General features: G+C 42.2%; 1 protein-coding gene across 3 annotated transcripts in view; it reads right to left on the reverse strand.

The window, feature by feature from the left end:
• Window positions 1–1,529: 1,529 nt before the first annotated feature.
• LOC309545864 (inosine-uridine preferring nucleoside hydrolase-like) overlaps window positions 1,530–19,455 on the reverse strand; it is a 51,879-nt gene continuing 33,953 nt past the window's right edge. For all 3 annotated transcript variants that reach the window (XM_082245268.1, XM_082245269.1, XM_082245270.1), the window contains 2 exons: window positions 2,323–2,459; window positions 1,530–1,852 (listed from right to left, as the gene is read on the reverse strand). In XM_082245268.1, the coding sequence (XP_082101394.1) occupies window positions 1,544–1,852; window positions 2,323–2,459 (446 nt within the window). In that variant the 3' untranslated portion in view covers window positions 1,530–1,543. The remainder of the gene's footprint in view (window positions 1,853–2,322; window positions 2,460–19,455) is intronic.

Genomic DNA, 19,455 nt, shown 5'->3' on the forward strand with positions numbered 1-19,455 from the left:
GATAAACAAGGTCTGGTGAGGTCTATGGCTGTGCTTCCTTTGGCCAGCTTCTAAAACCTCTATCCCAATCAGCAATATGTCAGGGGATATAAAAAAGGCAACATCTAGTGCTTTCTATTTGAGTGGATATTTATTATGAAAATGTATTTATAATAAATATATGTTTTTTTTTTTTCCAGAGGGAGTTCAGTTGGATTCTGAATCTTTAGAAGTCTGTTCTGGTTCCATCCATGAGCCTGGACTATCTGGGTCTGACTCTGGACTTGGCCAGAGTGTTTCTTCCTCTGGAAAAATTTCAAAAGTTGCAGGAGGCAATTCGGCTTCTGCTGTCTAGCAGACAGTCATCTCTGCAGGCTTGCATGCGAGTGTTGGGCCTGATGGTGTCTACCTTCGAGGTGGTTCCGTTTGCACAGTTTCACACAAGATCTCTGCAAAAGGAGATTCTGGTGAAATGGAACAAGGATCCTCCGTCTCTAGACAATTTGATCCTATTGAGCCAGAGCACAAGGGGGTCCCTGGTTTGATGGCTTTGTTCTCCAGCACTTCAAGGAAAGTTTTGCAGGCTGCTGTTTAGAGGAGGGTGTTTTTTTCAGGTGAGCTTCAATTTTAACAGTTGAGCTCCAAGTTACCAGGTTGGCTATGTTTAGCCTTGGGGAATCTTGTTTTCTGCAGTTCCCAACCCTCATGTTTGACACTGCTTTGGGACGTCCCTACAGTCATGAAGATGAAGAGCCGTGTCCATCAATGTATGAAAGAGAAAATTGTATTTTTGACTTGCTGTAAAATCCATTTCTCTGATGTTCATTGGAGGACCCTCTTTGGAGTTGTTGTATTTTTTTCTTTTTTCCTGACACTGCTTGTTACAAAACTGAATACCTATAGCAGGAAGTGGGAGTATACCCCCAGGGGCTGCCCCATAGGCATGCTCAAGCTTTTTTCTCTGCCTAGTGTCCTACTCCTGTAGGGGGCAGTATAACCCTACTGTCATGAAGATGAAGAGCTGTGTCCGTCAATGAGCATCAGAGAAATTGATTTTACGGTATGTCAAAAATCCAATTTTTTCCCCTGCTGAAGCAAATATCAGACATATATATATATATATTTTTTTTTTTTTTAAATTGACTGGTTGCACCTCCTTAAATTGACACAGATCAGGGGTATCTGATGTTCTACAGAGATAAATTAGTTTAAAAAAAGAATGCTTTAGGGGCATGCATTTCTAGTCTATCCATTGAAAACATGTAGTCTATAGATTGCATGTGCGTCCAGTAGCTTGTTACACTGGTTCTAAAATTTTCTGTCATGCTCAACAAAGTGATAATTACGGTAACCAAATCCATATTAGTCAAATCAAGAGATGACTGATTTGTGACTTTAAATATTCATTGTATTACAAAATCTACATGACAAACTTGTTTATGGGTAATTCAAGAGGAGCAGGTCTTACTATCAGAAATGCTAAGACTGGATGAAAGCTATGTTTATTTGCCAAGTAGTAGTTAAGGTTAAAAAAAAAACGAAATCAAATGCAGTTCTATTTATTTTATTGAAGAGCAGCCCATAATCGTTCTTTAAATTTTTCTAGGTTGCATTTTTTCATCAGAACAACTCTATTTTGTTTCTTCCACTTATCCTCAGTGTCCAGCACCAACATGCCCCTGGCATATTTACCATGAAGCTCCACACTCACTGCACACTCTAGGTACTCTGTTATAATGCTTTCATCAATTGCTGCAGCCATGGCATAAGAGTCATAGGAAACAAAACCATATTTCTGTTGCAACTTAGCAGTAATCTTCTTCATAAATCTGGCTTTGTCAGTTTCTTGCTCCACCCAGTTTCTGAAATACTCCTGAGGGGAGTAGAAAGGTTTGTGTTAAGTTATTAGGGTAATAAGTATCAATAATCACCAGGTTTCAACTTTTATTTAATCAAGTTGCTAAAACATTTTCGTAGTTGCTAAAACATTTTTGTGGGGTGCAGTTTCCAGTCTTACCCAGACAGACAAATATACAATGTATGCCTTTATTTACAAGCAGTCACAGCACCACATCATGGTAACTGCATCATTTGTGCAAACATACTTCTACTGCTTATCCATTGAGAAGCCTCTGTTTGGTCTATTAACATGACTGCCCCTCAGGCACCCCACTTCATTTGTTTAAAGACTTTTGCTTCATATATGCTAAAATTGCATACACTTTCCCAAGCTACTGCCCAATTATCCAGCAAAGTATATGTAATTAAAGAAAAACAATCTTGAGAAAATGACATGGGTTGTAGAGTTATGACCACAGAGAATCCAAAAAGAAAATTTCTTACCATTGTTAGGCTATTTTCCCGTGTAAATTCTAAAGCGGCAAGAACAATGGGACATGTAAATTCGTTTGTTACTATATAAGCAGCTTCTGGATCCAGGTAGAAGTTAAATTCAGCGCATACTGTCCTGTTTCCTCTACCTAAAGCACAGACAATCATACATTTCATTTTCACCCAACATTTCTCAGAGTTTACTTTATCGTGAATTCTTAACAGGAAGGGTCTAGAAAATGGATATTTAATACATACATACTTGTAAAATCAATTTCTTGAAGTACATCACAGGACTCAGAGCCATAAATCATAACATATGGGTTATATAGCCACCTACAGATGAAGTACACTAGCAACCAATCAAAGGATGTCCCCCTATATAACCTCTCCCACACAGTAAGTACCTTAGTTTTTTAGCAATAAATAAATGCCCCATAAAAGAGGGGGGCCTCTGTGTCCCTTGATGTACTTCAAGAAATGGATTTTACAGGTAAGTGTAAATTAAAAATCAATTTTTCTTTTTGTACATCACAGGACACAGAGCCATAAATCATAACATATTGGATGTTCCAAAGCAATGCATCTGAGGGGAGGGGGACACCAAAGATACCAACATCAGACCACAAAAAGGACTACACCGCTGCCTACAGAACACTGCGGCCAAATGCAGATTCCTCCTGGGTCCCAACATCCACTCCGTAAAAACGAGTAAACGTATGCACCGACGACCTGGTTGCGGCCTTGCAAATTTGAGCCATAGAGGCTTGATGGCGAAGTGCCCAAGATGCACCTACTCCTCTGGTAGAATGTGCCTTTACAGGAAAAGGTGGAGCCTTCCCTTCTAAATCATATGCCTGGGTAATAACCTGGCGAATTCAATGATAAATCGTAGACTTAGATGCTGCCAACCCTTTTCTGAGCCCTTCTGGCAGCACAAGTGAGATCGGTCTTACGAGTCTGAGCTGATCTTTCCAAGTAAAACTTAAAGTGGAGTTCCACCCATTTTAGTAATTTTACATGTATGTAATCCCCTTTAAAACGACTTTTACCAATGGAAACTTTTTTTTTTGCTAGGAAATACCTTTTTTTCTTCTTTATTCATCCTCTCCTCACTTCCGGGTCCGGCCGCCGATTGGCGATTTGCAAGGGCTGCTGGGATGTATCTCATGGAATGAAATCTCGCATTATTACACAGGTGTCCTGAGCTGTACTGAATGTGTTGGATTGAGTCCGTCCTCTGCCCCGCCTCCGCCCCGCCTCCTCTCAGTGAGCTCTACGCTCACTGAGAGAAGGCGGGGCAGAGGCAGAGCGGAGGCGAGGCGGAGCACGGACTCAATCCAATACATCCGAGAACAGCTTACTGAGAGGAGGCGGGGCGGAGCACGGACTCAATCCAATACATACAAGTACAGCTCAGGACTCCTGTGTAATAATGCAAGATTTCATCCCATGAGATACATCCCAGCAGCCCTTGCGAATTGCCGAATGACGTAATTGCAGATCAGCGGCCGGACCCGGAAGTGAGGAGAGGATGAATAAAGAAGAAAAAAGGTATTTCCTAGCAAAAAAAAAAAAAAAGTTTTCATTGGTAAAAGTAGTTTTAAAGGGGATTACATACATCTATGTAAACAAAGGAGTCAAAATATGGGTGACCAAAAACAGGTCTCATAAAGTGGCTCACCCCGCGCACAAAAGAACAAAGTAGATAACAACACGGAACTATGAAGACGCAAAGTCTCAAAGCAGCTACTATACAAAAAGAACTGTTAACAAAGGTGTTGTAGAGTATTTGATCAGGAAAAATAAACTATAACACTAGCAGCGCTAATAAAAGGTCCATTGAATAAACCAGTGTCCTTAATGACTCATAAAACATATGTAGTACAGTCCATGCAGTAGGCACAATTCACCAGGGTAGGGGAGTGAAGGGTCTTGACTGTTCCTCCAAAAATGACACCACACTCTAGTGCTCACCCCCTTTAGATGAAACACTCACCAGAAACTGGTGAATGTAGAGCCTTAAATCCACCAATCAACGGGTGTGCTGATCACTGCTGGGCTGCACCAAAATCCTCCTTCCTCCAGAATTCCTCCGCTCAAAGTTCATGCAATTGAACAAAGTGGGGGCAACAATAGTGTAATTCTGCAAACTTTTATTAAAACTACACACAGTAAAAGCCCCTCTCCCCTCAAGATGTCTACTCACAAGAGGGTAATGGAGTGAAGGCATAAAGGATCAAAATATGCACACTGGATGACCGATTCGAAACTTTCCTGCAATCCCATAGGAATCACGAATGGTGTCCTGTGCGAAATATTCTGCGACCGCGCACATCAGCTCTGACGTTTCGTCCTCACGACTTCCTCTGAGAGCCCATGTGCGCGGCGCGGTCGAAATGCTTAAATAATGACGCCAGCGCATGCGCACCTGCGTCCGCCTAAAGCGTCACCCGGAAGTACACCTCTTATTAGCTGCACAGCTTACATCGGTGCTCCGATGTACAGACGTGTAATTCCGGCCATGCGTGATGACGCACATCCGCCGGCGACCTCCAGCCCAATAGCTGATGACAACATCCGGTTATGTCACCGGATGTGCGTCACCATCGGGATGTTCCGATACCTTCTCTGCGGACACCCTATTGAATCGAGCCCAGGAACCTAATACAATCCGAAGAGCGCCATATACCCTCAGGATGCATAAGTCCTCCCACTCGACTGTGAAATTATCATCAGCCTATATCTATGGGGCAATTTAAAATGTATTTCTGATATGCAGCATCCATATTTCATACTATATGCCTTACACTTTACACCGGTAAGTATCATAAGTACAACTGCAATAAAAACAAGATAAACGCATCAGGCATCAAATATGCGGTCTGGTATATATGAGTAAATAAACCAAATACTTCCAATCATAATATATGGATAGCAGATAATATACATAAAAAATAAATATCTGAAACTATTAAAAAACCTTAATTTAAGAAGGATATACTATGTAAAACCTATAATTAAAATATTTTTACACAAACATGAAATCAGTCTGAATATCAACATTGTATATAAAAATGAAACCTTAAAACAGACATTAGAAAAAAGACATAAAAGGGAGAGAAAAATGAAGAAGGGATGGGCCTCAGAGACCTCAATAGTAGATGTTACCACATATATATTTTGGGAATATGCTGCCAACAACAATCTGGATAGGAACTACCTCTAAATATTAATAATTGCTAATAAAGCAGTTGATATCCAGATCAACATTTAGACCCTTGGGGTATAAACTATCCGTCAGATAAATCCAGTGTGTTTCGCGTTTCGATATTTCGCGAACTCTATTTGAGCCCCTCCAAACCGGTTCCACTTTTTCTATACCCCAAAATTTGAGGTGAGTAGGATCACTATTGTGGAAATCTCGGAAATGGAGTGACACACTGTGATCCTTGAACCCATTACGAATGTTAGTAATGTGTTCCGACACTCTCGTGGTTATTGTCCGTTTGGTCCTCCCAATATAAAGAAAATTACAGGGACACTGCAAGCAATAGACCACGTGAGTGGTATTGCACGTAATAAGGTCTTTTATTTCAAAGGAAAGGCCATTAGATGGAGAGGTAAAATTGGTGAAATTCCTCAAATGTGTGTTCACCTGTTTACATGTCTTACACCTCCTACATGCAAAGAAACCAGCTCTTTCATCCCAGAACATAACTGGTTTCTTTGGAGGGTCTAGTACTTTTTTTACTACCCGGTCTCCAAAGGTTGGTCCCCTTCTATAAATGAAATTTGGAGACTCCGGCAGAACACCACACAGAAGCTTGTCCATGCGAAGCACAGGCCAATGTTTTTTAAAAACCTGTTCTACTTCGCGATGTTGTGCACTGAACTGTGTTATAAAGCTCCACTCGTGTTCCTGTGTCCTTTGTTTGACCGAATCCCTCAGGCACTCTTCCTGCGTTAGTAAACCTATTTCAGTAATTGTCTTATCCAATTTGGCAGTTTCATACCCTTTTTCCAAAAATCTCTTCTTTAAAATTTGGGATTGTTCAAAATAGTCCGCCTCCAGGGTGCAATTCCTTCTAACACGAAGGAACTGTCCCCTGGGAATGTTCGACAACCATAATTGATGGTGTCCACTCTGGACGGGGAGATATCCGTTCCGGTCGGTCGGCTTGAAGTACACTTGAGTCTTCAGCCCACCGTCCAGAAGGAATATCTCCACGTCCAGATAGTGAATCTTTTCGCGGCTCCAACTGAAGTCCAACTTAATGTTATTGGTGTTAACATTAAGTTTGTCACAGAACTCCACTAGAGAGGACTCGGTCCCTGCCCACATAAAGAATAGATCGTCGATGTAGCGACGATACATAATCAACTCTTCACGTTGGGCAGCAAAGATTGACCGGTCCTCCCATTCTCCCATAAATATGTTAGCTAGGCTGGGAGCGAATTTCGCCCCCATAGCCACACCTTTCTGTTGCTGGTAGAACATGCTATCAAACCAAAAATAATTATGTGCTAGGCAAAAATCAAGGGCATCCTTCAAAAAACGTTTTTGGATATCAGGGATATCGTCCCTTTTACTAAAGGCCCAATTGAAAGCGAGCAGTGCATCATCATGTTGAATAATAGTATAGAGAGACGAGACATCTGCTGTAACTAGAAAGATGTCCCTGTTGCTCGGTAGCTTCACCTCTCTCAAAGCTATCAAAAAGGCCTTAGTATCCCTCAGATAGGACCTCAGCTGTACTACACTTTTTTGTAAGAAAAAGTCTAGGTACTCTCCTAGCCTAGATGTTACAGATTGAATACCATTAACTATTGGTCTGGCCGGAGGGTTGACCATGTCCTTGTGGACTTTAGGTAACGTGTAAATTGTTGGTATTCTACTATAGCTGGGTACCAGATAGTGTTTCTCCTTCTTACACAAAATCCGATTTTGGTACCCCCTTTCCACAAGTGCTCCTAATTCCCGTCTATATTGTAAGGTGGGATCAGTTCTTAAAACCCTATATGTCTCACTGTCCGCAAGCATAGTAGAGAGCTGGGTGTGGTAAAACTCTTTTTTGAGAAGTACCACCCCACCTCCCTTATCAGCGGGCCTTATAATTACGTCCTTTCTCTTTTCGAGTGCTTCCAGCCCTTCTTGGATGTGTCTTGGATTAACACATTTCTTATTTGGGATTTCTTTCAAATCCCTAATCACAAGATTTTTCACTTCAATGTGCTGGTTGGACGATTGTTGTGGGTTAAAAAGTGAACAATTCTTAAGCCCACTATCTACTCCTACTGTATAATTGGTTAGTCCCGCTTTGGGAGCTCCCAAAGTGCGGGCAGGGTTCAAATAATATTTTTTCAAATTAATTTTCCTTACATACTTATGAAGATCTATATAAACGTTAAATTTGTTTACGGGTTGGTGTCTAGCACATTTCAAACCAGCATGTAGGATATTCAGCTCTTTATCGGTTAGAGATACCTCTGCGAGATTATATATTCCATTTAATCTCCGTCCCGCCTTCTTTTTTTGTTTTTTACGTCCGGCTCTGCACCCCCTGAAGCTCGATCCCCCAAAACATGTTGGGGACCCGGCTGCTGTCTCCACTGGGGATTGTACGGCCCCTGCAATTGGGGTGGGCCCCACCATTGAGGTCTCCCCCTCCATGGTCTGCCTCCCCTCCTCCCACCCCTGCCTCTGCCCCCTCTCCACTGAAAAGGGCGAACGGGATTCGGAATGGGAGGCTGTGAGCCCTCATAGTGGTTGAGAGCCTCATACCTGTTATGCACCGGGACTCTATACGGAGAATCAAACCGGGGGGCAGACTGGTAACCATACCCCATATACTGACTTTGTTGGTCATCTCTATGGGATGGCGCGCCCTCCGGTTTTTGTACAGTTTTGGCTCGTGCCCCAGGTGGTCCTGCTGATGGCCTAGTCGGACCTCTAGGCGTACTCGGGCCTGGGGTAGCCAGTTAATTAGTTGAATAATTGGCCGCTAATTCAGTTTCATTCTGTACCCTCTGATTAGGGACAACCCCTGGATTTTGCCAGAGGTAAATTGAATTGTTTTTGAAATCTCCCAAATCCCTATAATATTTTTTAACCTTTTTCTTATGGGTGTCTTTATCTATTTTTTGTAATTTTTTCTTAATGTCTGAATTGAATTTTAAAACTATTGGAGAATCTTTATCCTCGTCTAAAATAATCTTTAAATCTGCTATTTTCTTTTCAAGAATTTTCATTTTTAATTTTTTCCTCTTTAATATCAGTTCCTGCAGCTTGATGCCTACGTTGTTAAAAAAGTCCAACCACTCCTGGGTGGAAGTCTCATCATCGAGGGCATCTTGGGGGATTACCTCCCAACTAAGGCTCCTCATGATAATTTTCTCTTTAATGTACTTCTCGAAGGTACAGATGTCCCACCACGTTCTCACTTGTTTCTCCAGGGCGAAACCCAAGATGTTTAAATTTGAAGTGAGATCGTGCGAGACATCAGTGACAAGTTCCTCCGAGAAAATCGAGTCTACTTCCAGTTGCCTATCTCTCAAAAAGGATATTGCATCCATGGCAGCGGAGTTAAAACAAAGAATATGCAAACAAAGGAGTCAAAATATGGGTGACCAAAAACAGGTCTCATAAAGTGGCTCACCCCGCGCACAAAAGAACAAAGTAGATAACAACACGGAACTATGAAGACGCAAAGTCTCAAAGCAGCTACTATACAAAAAGAACTGTTAACAAAGGTGTTGTAGAGTATTTGATCAGGAAAAATAAACTATAACACTAGCAGCGCTAATAAAAGGTCCATTGAATAAACCAGTGTCCTTAATGACTCATAAAACATATGTAGTACAGTCCATGCAGTCATGCGTCTTCATAGTTCCGTGTTGTTATCTACTTTGTTCTTTTGTGCGCGGGGTGAGCCACTTTATGAGACCTGTTTTTGGTCACCCATATTTTGACTCCTTTGTTTGCATATTCTTTGTTTTAACTCCGCTGCCATGGATGCAATATCCTTTTTGAGAGATAGGCAACTGGAAGTAGACTCGATTTTCTCGGAGGAACTTGTCACTGATGTCTCGCACGATCTCACTTCAAATTTAAACATCTTGGGTTTCGCCCTGGAGAAACAAGTGAGAACGTGGTGGGACATCTGTACCTTCGAGAAGTACATTAAAGAGAAAATTATCATGAGGAGCCTTAGGTGGGAGGTAATCCCCCAAGATGCCCTCGATGATGAGACTTCCACCCAGGAGTGGTTGGACTTTTTTAACAACGTAGGCATCAAGCTGCAGGAACTGATAATAAAGAGGAAAAAATTAAAAATGAAAATTCTTGAAAAGAAAATAGCAGATTTAAAGATTATTTTAGACGAGGATAAAGATTCTCCAATAGTTTTAAAATTCAATTCAGACATTAAGAAAAAATTACAAAAAATAGATAAAGACACCCATAAGAAAAAGGTTAAAAAATATTATAGGGATTTGGGAGATTTCAAAAACAATTCAATTTACCTCTGGCAAAATCCAGGGGTTGTCCCTAATCAGAGGGTACAGAATGAAACTGAATTAGCGGCCAATTATTCAACTAATCAACTGGCTACCCCAGGCCCGAGTACGCCTAGAGGTCCGACTAGGCCATCAGCAGGACCACCTGGGGCACGAGCCAAAACTGTACAAAAACCGGAGGGCGCGCCATCCCATAGAGATGACCAACAAAGTCAGTATATGGGGTATGGTTACCAGTCTGCCCCCCGGTTTGATTCTCCGTATAGAGTCCCGTAGAGGTATCTCTAACCGATAAAGAGCTGAATATCCTACATGCTGGTTTGAAATGTGCTAGACACCAACCCGTAAACAAATTTAACGTTTATATAGATCTTCATAAGTATGTAAGGAAAATTAATTTGAAAAAATATTATTTGAACCCTGCCCGCACTTTGGGAGCTCCCAAAGCGGGACTAACCAATTATACAGTAGGAGTAGATAGTGGGCTTAAGAATTGTTCACTTTTTAACCCACAACAATCGTCCAACTAGCACATTGAAGTGTTTAAAAATCTTGTGATTAGGGATTTGAAAGAAATCCCAAATAAGAAATGTGTTAATCCAAGACACATCCAAGAAGGGCTGGAAGCACTCGAAAAGAGAAAGGACGTAATTATAAGGCCCACTGATAAGGGACGTGGGGTGGTACTTCTCAAAAAAGAGTTTTACCACACCCAGCTCTCTACTATGCTTGCGGACAGTGAGACATATAGGGTTTTAAGAACTGATCCCACCTTACAATATAGACGGGAATTAGGAGCACTTGTGGAAAGGGGGTACCAAAATCGGATTTTGTGTAAGAAGGAGAAACACTATCTGGTACCCAGCTATAGTAGAATACCAACAATTTACACGTTACCTAAAGTCCACAAGGACATGGTCAACCCTCCGGCCAGACCAATAGTTAATGGTATTCAATCTGTAACATCTAGGCTAGGAGAGTACCTAGACTTTTTCTTACAAAAAAGTGTAGTACAGCTGAGGTCCTATCTGAGGGATACTAAGGCCTTTTTGATAGCTTTGAGAGAGGTGAAGCTACCGAGCAACAGGGACATCTTTCTAGTTACAGCAGATGTCTCGTCTCTCTATACTATTATTCAACATGATGATGCACTGCTCGCTTTCAATTGGGCCTTTAGTAAAAGGGACGATATCCCTGATATCCAAAAACGGTTTTTGAAGGATGCCCTTGATTTTTGCCTAGCACATAATTATTTTTGGTTTGATAGCATGTTCTACCAGCAACAGAAAGGTGTGGCTATGGGGGCGAAATTCGCTCCCAGCCTAGCTAACATATTTATGGGAGAATGGGAGGACCGGTCAATCTTTGCTGCCCAACGTGAAGAGTTGATTATGTATCGTCGCTACATCGACGATCTATTCTTTATGTGGGCAGGGACCGAGTCCTCTCTAGTGGAGTTCTGTGACAAACTTAATGTTAACACCAATAACATTAAGTTGGACTTCAGTTGGAGCCGCGAAAAGATTCACTATCTGGACGTGGAGATATTCCTTCTGGACGGTGGGCTGAAGACTCAAGTGTACTTCAAGCCGACCGACCGGAACGGATATCTCCCCGTCCAGAGTGGACACCATCAATTATGGTTGTCGAACATTCCCAGGGGACAGTTCCTTCGTGTTAGAAGGAATTGCACCCTGGAGGCGGACTATTTTGAACAATCCCAAATTTTAAAGGAGAGATTTTTGGAAAAAGGGTATGAAACTGCCAAATTGGATAAGACAATTACTGAAATAGGTTTACTAACGCAGGAAGAGTGCCTGAGGGATTCGGTCAAACAAAGGACACAGGAACACGAGTGGAGCTTTATAACACAGTTCAGTGCACAACATCGCGAAGTAGAACAGGTTTTTAAAAAACATTGGCCTGTGCTTCGCATGGACAAGCTTCTGTGTGGTGTTCTGCCGGAGTCTCCAAATTTCATTTATAGAAGGGGACCAACCTTTGGAGACCAGGTAGTAAAAAAAGTACTAGACCCTCCAAAGAAACCAGTTATGTTCTGGGATGAAAGAGCTGGTTTCTTTGCATGTAGGAGGTGTAAGACATGTAAACAGGTGAACACACATTTGAGGAATTTCACCAATTTTACCTCTCCATCTAATGGCCTTTCCTTTGAAATAAAAGACCTTATTACGTGCAATACCACTCACGTGGTCTATTGCTTGCAGTGTCCCTGTAATTTTCTTTATATTGGGAGGACCAAACGGACAATAACCACGAGAGTGTCGGAACACATTACTAACATTCGTAATGGGTTCAAGGATCACAGTGTGTCACTCCATTTCCGAGATTTCCACAATAGTGATCCTACTCACCTCAAATTTTGGGGTATAGAAAAAGTGGAACCGGTTTGGAGGGGCTCAAATAGAGTTCGCGAAATATCGAAACGCGAAACACACTGGATTTATCTGACGGATAGTTTATACCCCAAGGGTCTAAATGTTGATCTGGATATCAACTGCTTTATTAGCAATTATTAATATTTAGAGGTAGTTCCTATCCAGATTGTTGTTGGCAGCATATTCCCAAAATATATATGTGGTAACATCTACTATTGAGGTCTCTGAGGCCCATCCCTTCTTCATTTTTCTCTCCCTTTTATGTCTTTTTTCTAATGTCTGTTTTAAGGTTTCATTTTTATATACAATGTTGATATTCAGACTGATTTCATGTTTGTGTAAAAATATTTTAATTATAGGTTTTACATAGTATATCCTTCTTAAATTAAGGTTTTTTAATAGTTTCAGATATTTATTTTTTATGTATATTATCTGCTATCCATATATTATGATTGGAAGTATTTGGTTTATTTACTCATATATACCAGACCGCATATTTGATGCCTGATGCGTTTATCTTGTTTTTATTGCAGTTGTACTTATGATACTTACCGGTGTAAAGTGTAAGGCATATAGTATGAAATATGGATGCTGCATATCAGAAATACATTTTAAATTGCCCCATAGATATAGGCTGATGATAATTTCACAGTCGAGTGGGAGGACTTATGCATCCTGAGGGTATATGGCGCTCTTCGGATTGTATTAGGTTCCTGGGCTCGATTCAATAGGGTGTCCGCAGAGAAGGTATCGGAACATCCCGATGGTGCGCACATCCGGTGACATAACCGGATGTTGTCATCAGCTATTGGGCTGGAGGTCGCCGGCGGATGTGCGTCATCACGCATGGCCGGAATTACACGTCTGTACATCGGAGCACCGATGTAAGCTGTGCAGCTAATAAGAGGTGTACTTCCGGGTGACGCTTTAGGCGGACGCAGGTGCGCATGCGCTGGCGTCATTATTTAAGCATTTCGACCGCGCCGCACACATGGGCTCTCAGAGGAAGTCGTGAGGACGAAACGTCAGAGCTGATGTGCGCGGTCGCAGAATATTTCGCACAGGACACCATTCGTGATTCCTATGGGATTGCAGGAAAGTTTCGAATCGGTCATCCAGTGTGCATATTTTGATCCTTTATGCCTTCACTCCATTACCCTCTTGTGAGTAGACATCTTGAGGGGAGAGGGGCTTTTACTGTGTGTAGTTTTAATAAAAGTTTGCAGAATTACACTATTGTTGCCCCCACTTTGTTCAATTGCATGAACTTTGAGCGGAGGAATTCTGGAGGAAGGAGGATTTTGGTGCAGCCCAGCAGTGATCAGCACACCCGTTGATTGGTGGATTTAAGGCTCTACATTCACCAGTTTCTGGTGAGTGTTTCATCTAAAGGGGGGGAGCACTAGAGTGTGGTGTCATTTTTGGAGGAACAGTCAAGACCCTTCACTCCCCTACCCTGGTGAATTGTGCCTACTGCATGGACTGTACTACATATGTTTTATGAGTCATTAAGGACACTGGTTTATTCAATGGACCTTTTATTAGCGCTGCTAGTGTTATAGTTTATTTTTCCTGATCAAATACTCTACAACACCTTTGTTAACATACATCTATGTAATCCAAGTTATTAAAATTGGTGGAACTCCACTTTAAGTGCTCTCGTTACATCAAGAAAATGCAAGAACTTTTCCTCCTCTGAGTGAGGATCTGGAAAAAAGGAAGGTAGTATAATGTCCTGATTCAAATGAAAGGCGGACACCACCTTGGGCAAAAAACCTAGACGTAGAATCGCCCAATCTTGATGAAAAATCAAGAATGGCTCTATACAGGAAAGAGTTCTAGTTCTGATACCCTTCTAGCCGAAGTTATCGCAATCCAAAAGACCTGTTTACTTGTCAGAATAACCAGGGTAACCTGCCCTATGGGCTATAAAAGGCTGTTTTTGTAAAACTGCCAGCACCAAATTTAAATCCCAAGGACATAATGGTGGCTTCACAGGTGTAAGCAAATGTAACATTTCCCGGACGTAGGTCTGAACCAACAAATGGGAAGCGATTGGTTCTTGTAAAAAAAACGATAAGGCTGAAATTTGCCCCTTAATAGTGCTTAAGGCTAATTTCATATCTACCTCTGCTTGAAGGAAAGCTAGAATTCTCCCTATGATATATTTGCAGGGATGCCATTTCCTTGCTTCACACCAGGTAATGTAGGATTTCCAGGCCCTGTAATAAATGCTTCTAGTTTCCTAGCATTTATCAGGGTATAAACTGCAGGGCCAAATACACCCTGCTCCTTCATGATTAAGATTTCAATAGCCAAGCCGTCAAATTCAGAGACTGTGATGCAGGGTTGATTATCGGACTTTGAGGGTGGAATATCGGACTTTGAGAGAGTAGGTCCAGACGCAGTGGAAGGGCCCAAGGCCTTGTCCCTGCCAACCTTTGGATTTGTGCATACCAAACCCTCCTCGACCATGCCGAAGCTACCAGGAATACTGGTTTCCCCTCTAGCTGGATCTTGCGCAAATGACGTGGTATCAGCTGCACCGGAGGAAAGGCATAAATCAGGCAATACTCCTACCAAGGAGTCACTAAAGCATCTACTCTGTTAGTGGATCCCTGGTTCTGGACTCAAATCTCCAACATGTTGTTGAACCTGGATGCCAACAGATCTACGCCTGGGACCCCCCAGCGTAGGCAGATTGATTGAAAAATCTCGGGATGTAAGGACCATTACCCCCGGAAACATCTGTTGACGGCTCAGAAAGTCTGCTTGACAGTTCTCTATTCCCTGATTAAAAACTGCTGCCAGGCATGGCACAAACTTCTCTTCCCATATCAGGATGATATCCACCTCTTTCTGGGTTAACTGACTCTTTGTGCCTCCTTGATGGTTGATATAAGCCACAGCCGTGGCATTGTCGGATTGCACCCTGACAGGGTGACCCCAAAGTCTGGGCGTCCAGTATTTCAAAGCCTGACAGACTCCTCGGATTTCCAGAATGTTGATGGGAAGACCTATCTCTACCCAAGACCATTTCCCCTGAACAGTGGCTTCCTCCAGAACCCCTCCCCAGCTGGAGAGGCTGGCACCTGTAGTCACCACCTTCAAGGTTACTGGAAGAAAGTATTTCCCCTTCTCCAGATTTCTGGTCACCAACCACCAATTCAGACTCTGACATACTCTTGGTACCAGAGACCTGGACCAGTGCAGAGACTAAACCTTTCCGGTCCATGTAGACAGAATATTGTTCTGCAAGGGTCTGGCATGGAATTGAGCATAGGGAATTGCCTCAAATGCAGACACCATGTTTCCCAATAACGAGGATATCTCAGCCTTTACTACAGACCGAACCAGATCCTTCAGGTCTGTGACCTTTCTTGTTGGCAAGAATACCTTTGCCTGTGCTGTGTCCACAAGGAAACCCAGATATTCCAGACGCTGGACCAGCTGTAATGCTGACTTTGCCAAGTTCAGAATCCAACCCAGACATTCAAGGAACTGTACTGTCTGGAGGACATTTCAGCTTAGAGCCGAAGCTGATCGATCTATTACTAATATAATACATATAAAGCAGGTGCTGTTAAGTGATGGCTAATGTAGATATAATGTAAAATAACATACAAATGTGCAAATAATGTGAACACAGCAATACACTATTGCTATATAACCAGCAGAAATGAATAAAGGTGAAGCATTCACAGTCCACATACAAAGAAGTCTTCTTAAGTGGAATAAATTAGTGCTCAATAAATGCCATCACCTACACCCTGCCTTTTTATTTTGATAGAAGTGCTCCACTTCGTGATAAGACTCATAAATTTGCTCAACAGAAGCCCCAGGGGCCATACAGCCTTATTAGCAATCAGGACACCTGGATGGGTCTGCACCTCTCTAATCCCTCTCAGATGGCTGATGTTGATTATATGGAGGTAAAACAGAGACCCCCATAATAGTGCAACACTGTTTTATTGAATATTTAAATACCACTACACACACATCAATAGTTAGGCTTACATAGAATGTGCCCTGACAGGCACCAGCTCAGATCGCATATCAATTGCATCCCCTTTCCTCAACCATGTAATGGGCTCACCCCTCTCTAAACGCTCCGAGAAGCCGGCCAGCGTGCGTTCCACGAAGTCGCTGGAAGTGACGTCACTGGTTAGTAAGGAAGTGTAGGCAGGCGGACATCAATATATTTCGCCGTATGGCATCTTTAGGAAATCCCTAATAGATCATCCAGATATCCTACTACAGATATCCTCCGGGACCGTAGAACAGCCAATACTGGAGCTAGGATCTTTGTGAACACTCTTGGAGCCGTAGCTAACCCGAAGGTTAGGGCCACAAACTGAAAATGACCGTTTTCCCCTGCAAAGCGTAGAAACCCTTGATGAGCCTGGAATATAGGCACGTGAAGATATGCATCCTTGATGTCTATGGATGCTAGAATTTCCTCTCCGTGCAGGGAGGATTTGACTGAACAAATTGGCTCCATACAGAAAGTACGAACGTTCTGAAACTGGTTTAGAGCTTTGAGATCCAGAATACAGTTCGGTCCATAAATATTGGGACATCGACACAATTCTTATCTTTATGGCTCTATACACCACCACAATGGATTTAAATTGAAACAAACAAGATGTGCTTTATCTGCAGACTTTCAGGTTTAATTTGAGGTTATTTAACCACTTAAGCCCCGGGAGATTTTACCCCCTTCCTGACCAGGCCCTATTTTGTGATTCGGCACTGTGTAAGTTTAACGGACAATTGCGCGGTCGTGCGACACTGTACCCAAATAAAATTGACGTCCTTTTTTTCCCACAAACAGAGCTTTCTTTTGGTGGTATTTGATCACCTGTGCGATTTTTACTTTTTGCGCTATAAACAAAAAATAGCGACAATTTTGAAAAAATAACAATATTTTTCAAATTTTTTTTATATGAAATTCCCCCCAAAAAATGTAAAAATCAAAATTTTTTTAACATTTTTGGCCAATTTGTTTTCTGCTTCATATGTTTGGTAAAAAAAATTGCAATAAGCGTATTTTGATTGGTTTACGCAAAAGTTATTGCGTTTACTAAGGGAAAGATTTCTGTCATGTTTGGTGTTTTTTTTTTTAACGAGTAATGGCGGCAATCTGCGTTTTTTTTTGCGGGACTGCGACATTGCGGCGGACAGATCGGACCCATGACTGACATTTTTGACACTTTTGGGGGTACCAGTGACATTACTACAGTAATCAGTGCTATACATATGCACTGTTACTGTAAAAATGACACTGGCAGGGAAGGGGTTAACTTTATTGGAGAGGCAGGGGTTAAAGAGGTTGTAAACTCAGTTACATTTATTTTTTTTTTTTTAAAAGCTGAAAGAGAAACGCATAATGAGCTAGTATGCATCGCATACTAGCTCATTATGAAATACTTACCTTAGAACGAGCCCCCGCCCTGCCATCCGCTCACCTCTGACGGGCGACATGTCCAGTCGCCCGTCTTCCGGGATCGCGGCATCCGGCCATCTGATTGGCCGGAGCCGCGGTGACGTCACTCCCGCGCACGCTGACAATCAAGGCACGAGTCTCTGAAGAAATGGCACCAGCGGCCGTTCCTTCAGAGCGCATGCGCCAGTGACGTCACTGGCTGCATGTAAGGTAAATATCTCCTAAACGGTACATGTTTAGGAGATATTTACAGTACCTATCGGTAAGCCTTATCATAGGTCATAAGTGTCAGAGGAGGGTTTACTTCCTCTTTAAATGTGTCCCTAGGGGCGTGTTTATAACTGGTTTCATCCTTGGGGATGCTCTGCCAGGACTCTACTGCAGCTGTCTTCAGTTCCTGCTTGTTCTTGGGGCATTTTCCCTTCAGTTTTGTCTTCAGCAAGTGAAATGCATGCTCAATTGGATTCAGATCAGGTGATTGACTTGGCCATTGCATAACATTCCACTTCTTTCCCTTAAAAAAAACTCTTTGGTTGCTTTCACAGTATGCTTCGGGTCATTGTCCATCTGCACTGTGAAGCGTCGTCCAATGAGTTCTGAAGCATTTGGCTGAATATGAGCAGATAATATTGCCCGAAACACTTCAGAATTCATCCTGCTGCTTTTGTCAGTAGTCACATCATCAAATACAAGAGAACCAGTTCCATTGGCCGCCATACATGCCCACGCCATGACACTACCACCACCAGGCTTCACTGATGAGGTGGTATGCTTTGGATCATGAGCAGTTCCTTTCCTTCTCCATACTCTTCTCTTCCCATCACTCTGGTACAAGTTGATCTTGGTCTCATCTGTCCATAGGATGTTGTTCCAGAACTGTGAAGGCTTTTTTAGATGTTGTTTTGCAAACTCTAATCTGGCCTTCCTGTTTTTGAGGCTCACCAATGGTTTACATCTTGTGGTGAACCCTCTGTATTCACTCTGGTGAAATCTTCTCTTGATTGTTGACTTTGACACACATACACCTACCTCCTGGAGAGTGTTCTTGATCTTGCCAACTGTTGTGAAGGGTGTTTTCTTCACCAGGGAAAGAATTCTTCGGTCATCCACCACAGTTGTTTTCTGTGGTTTTCCGGGTCTTTTAGTGTTGCTGAGCTCACGGGTGCGTTTTTTCTTTTTAAGGATGTTCCAAACAGTTGATTTGGCCACACCTAATGTTTTTGCTATCTCTCTGATGGGTTTGTTTTGTTTTTTCAGCCTAATGATGGCTTGTTTCACTGATAGTGACAGCTCTTTGGATCTCATATTGAGAGTTGACAGCAACAGATTTCAAATGCAAATAGCACACTTGAAATTAACTCTGGACCTTTTATCTGCTCCTTGTAAATGGGATAATGAGGGAATAAGACACACCTGGCCATGGAACAGCTGAGCAGCCAATTGTCCCATTACTTTTGGCCCCTAAAAAGTGGGAGGCATATATACAAACTGTTGTAATTCCTACACATTTCACCTGATTTGGATGTAAATACCCTCAAATTAAAGCTGAAAGTCTGCAGTTAAAGCACATCTTGTTTGTTTCATTTCAAATCCATTATAGAGCCAAAAATATTAGAATTGTGTCGATATCCCAATATTTATGGACCTGACTGTAGGTCTCACATGCCCGTTTGGTTTGGGGATTATGAACAGGTTTGAATAATAAACCCCTGAACTTTTTGTTCTCCACAAACTCCGTTATCACTCTTTGGACCCTCAACTGGTCCAACACCAGAAAGACAGATC

The sequence above is a fragment of the Pelophylax lessonae genome (assembly GCF_965119305.1).
Source record: "Pelophylax lessonae genome assembly, chromosome: 2".
Lineage (NCBI taxonomy): Eukaryota > Metazoa > Chordata > Amphibia > Anura > Ranidae > Pelophylax > Pelophylax lessonae.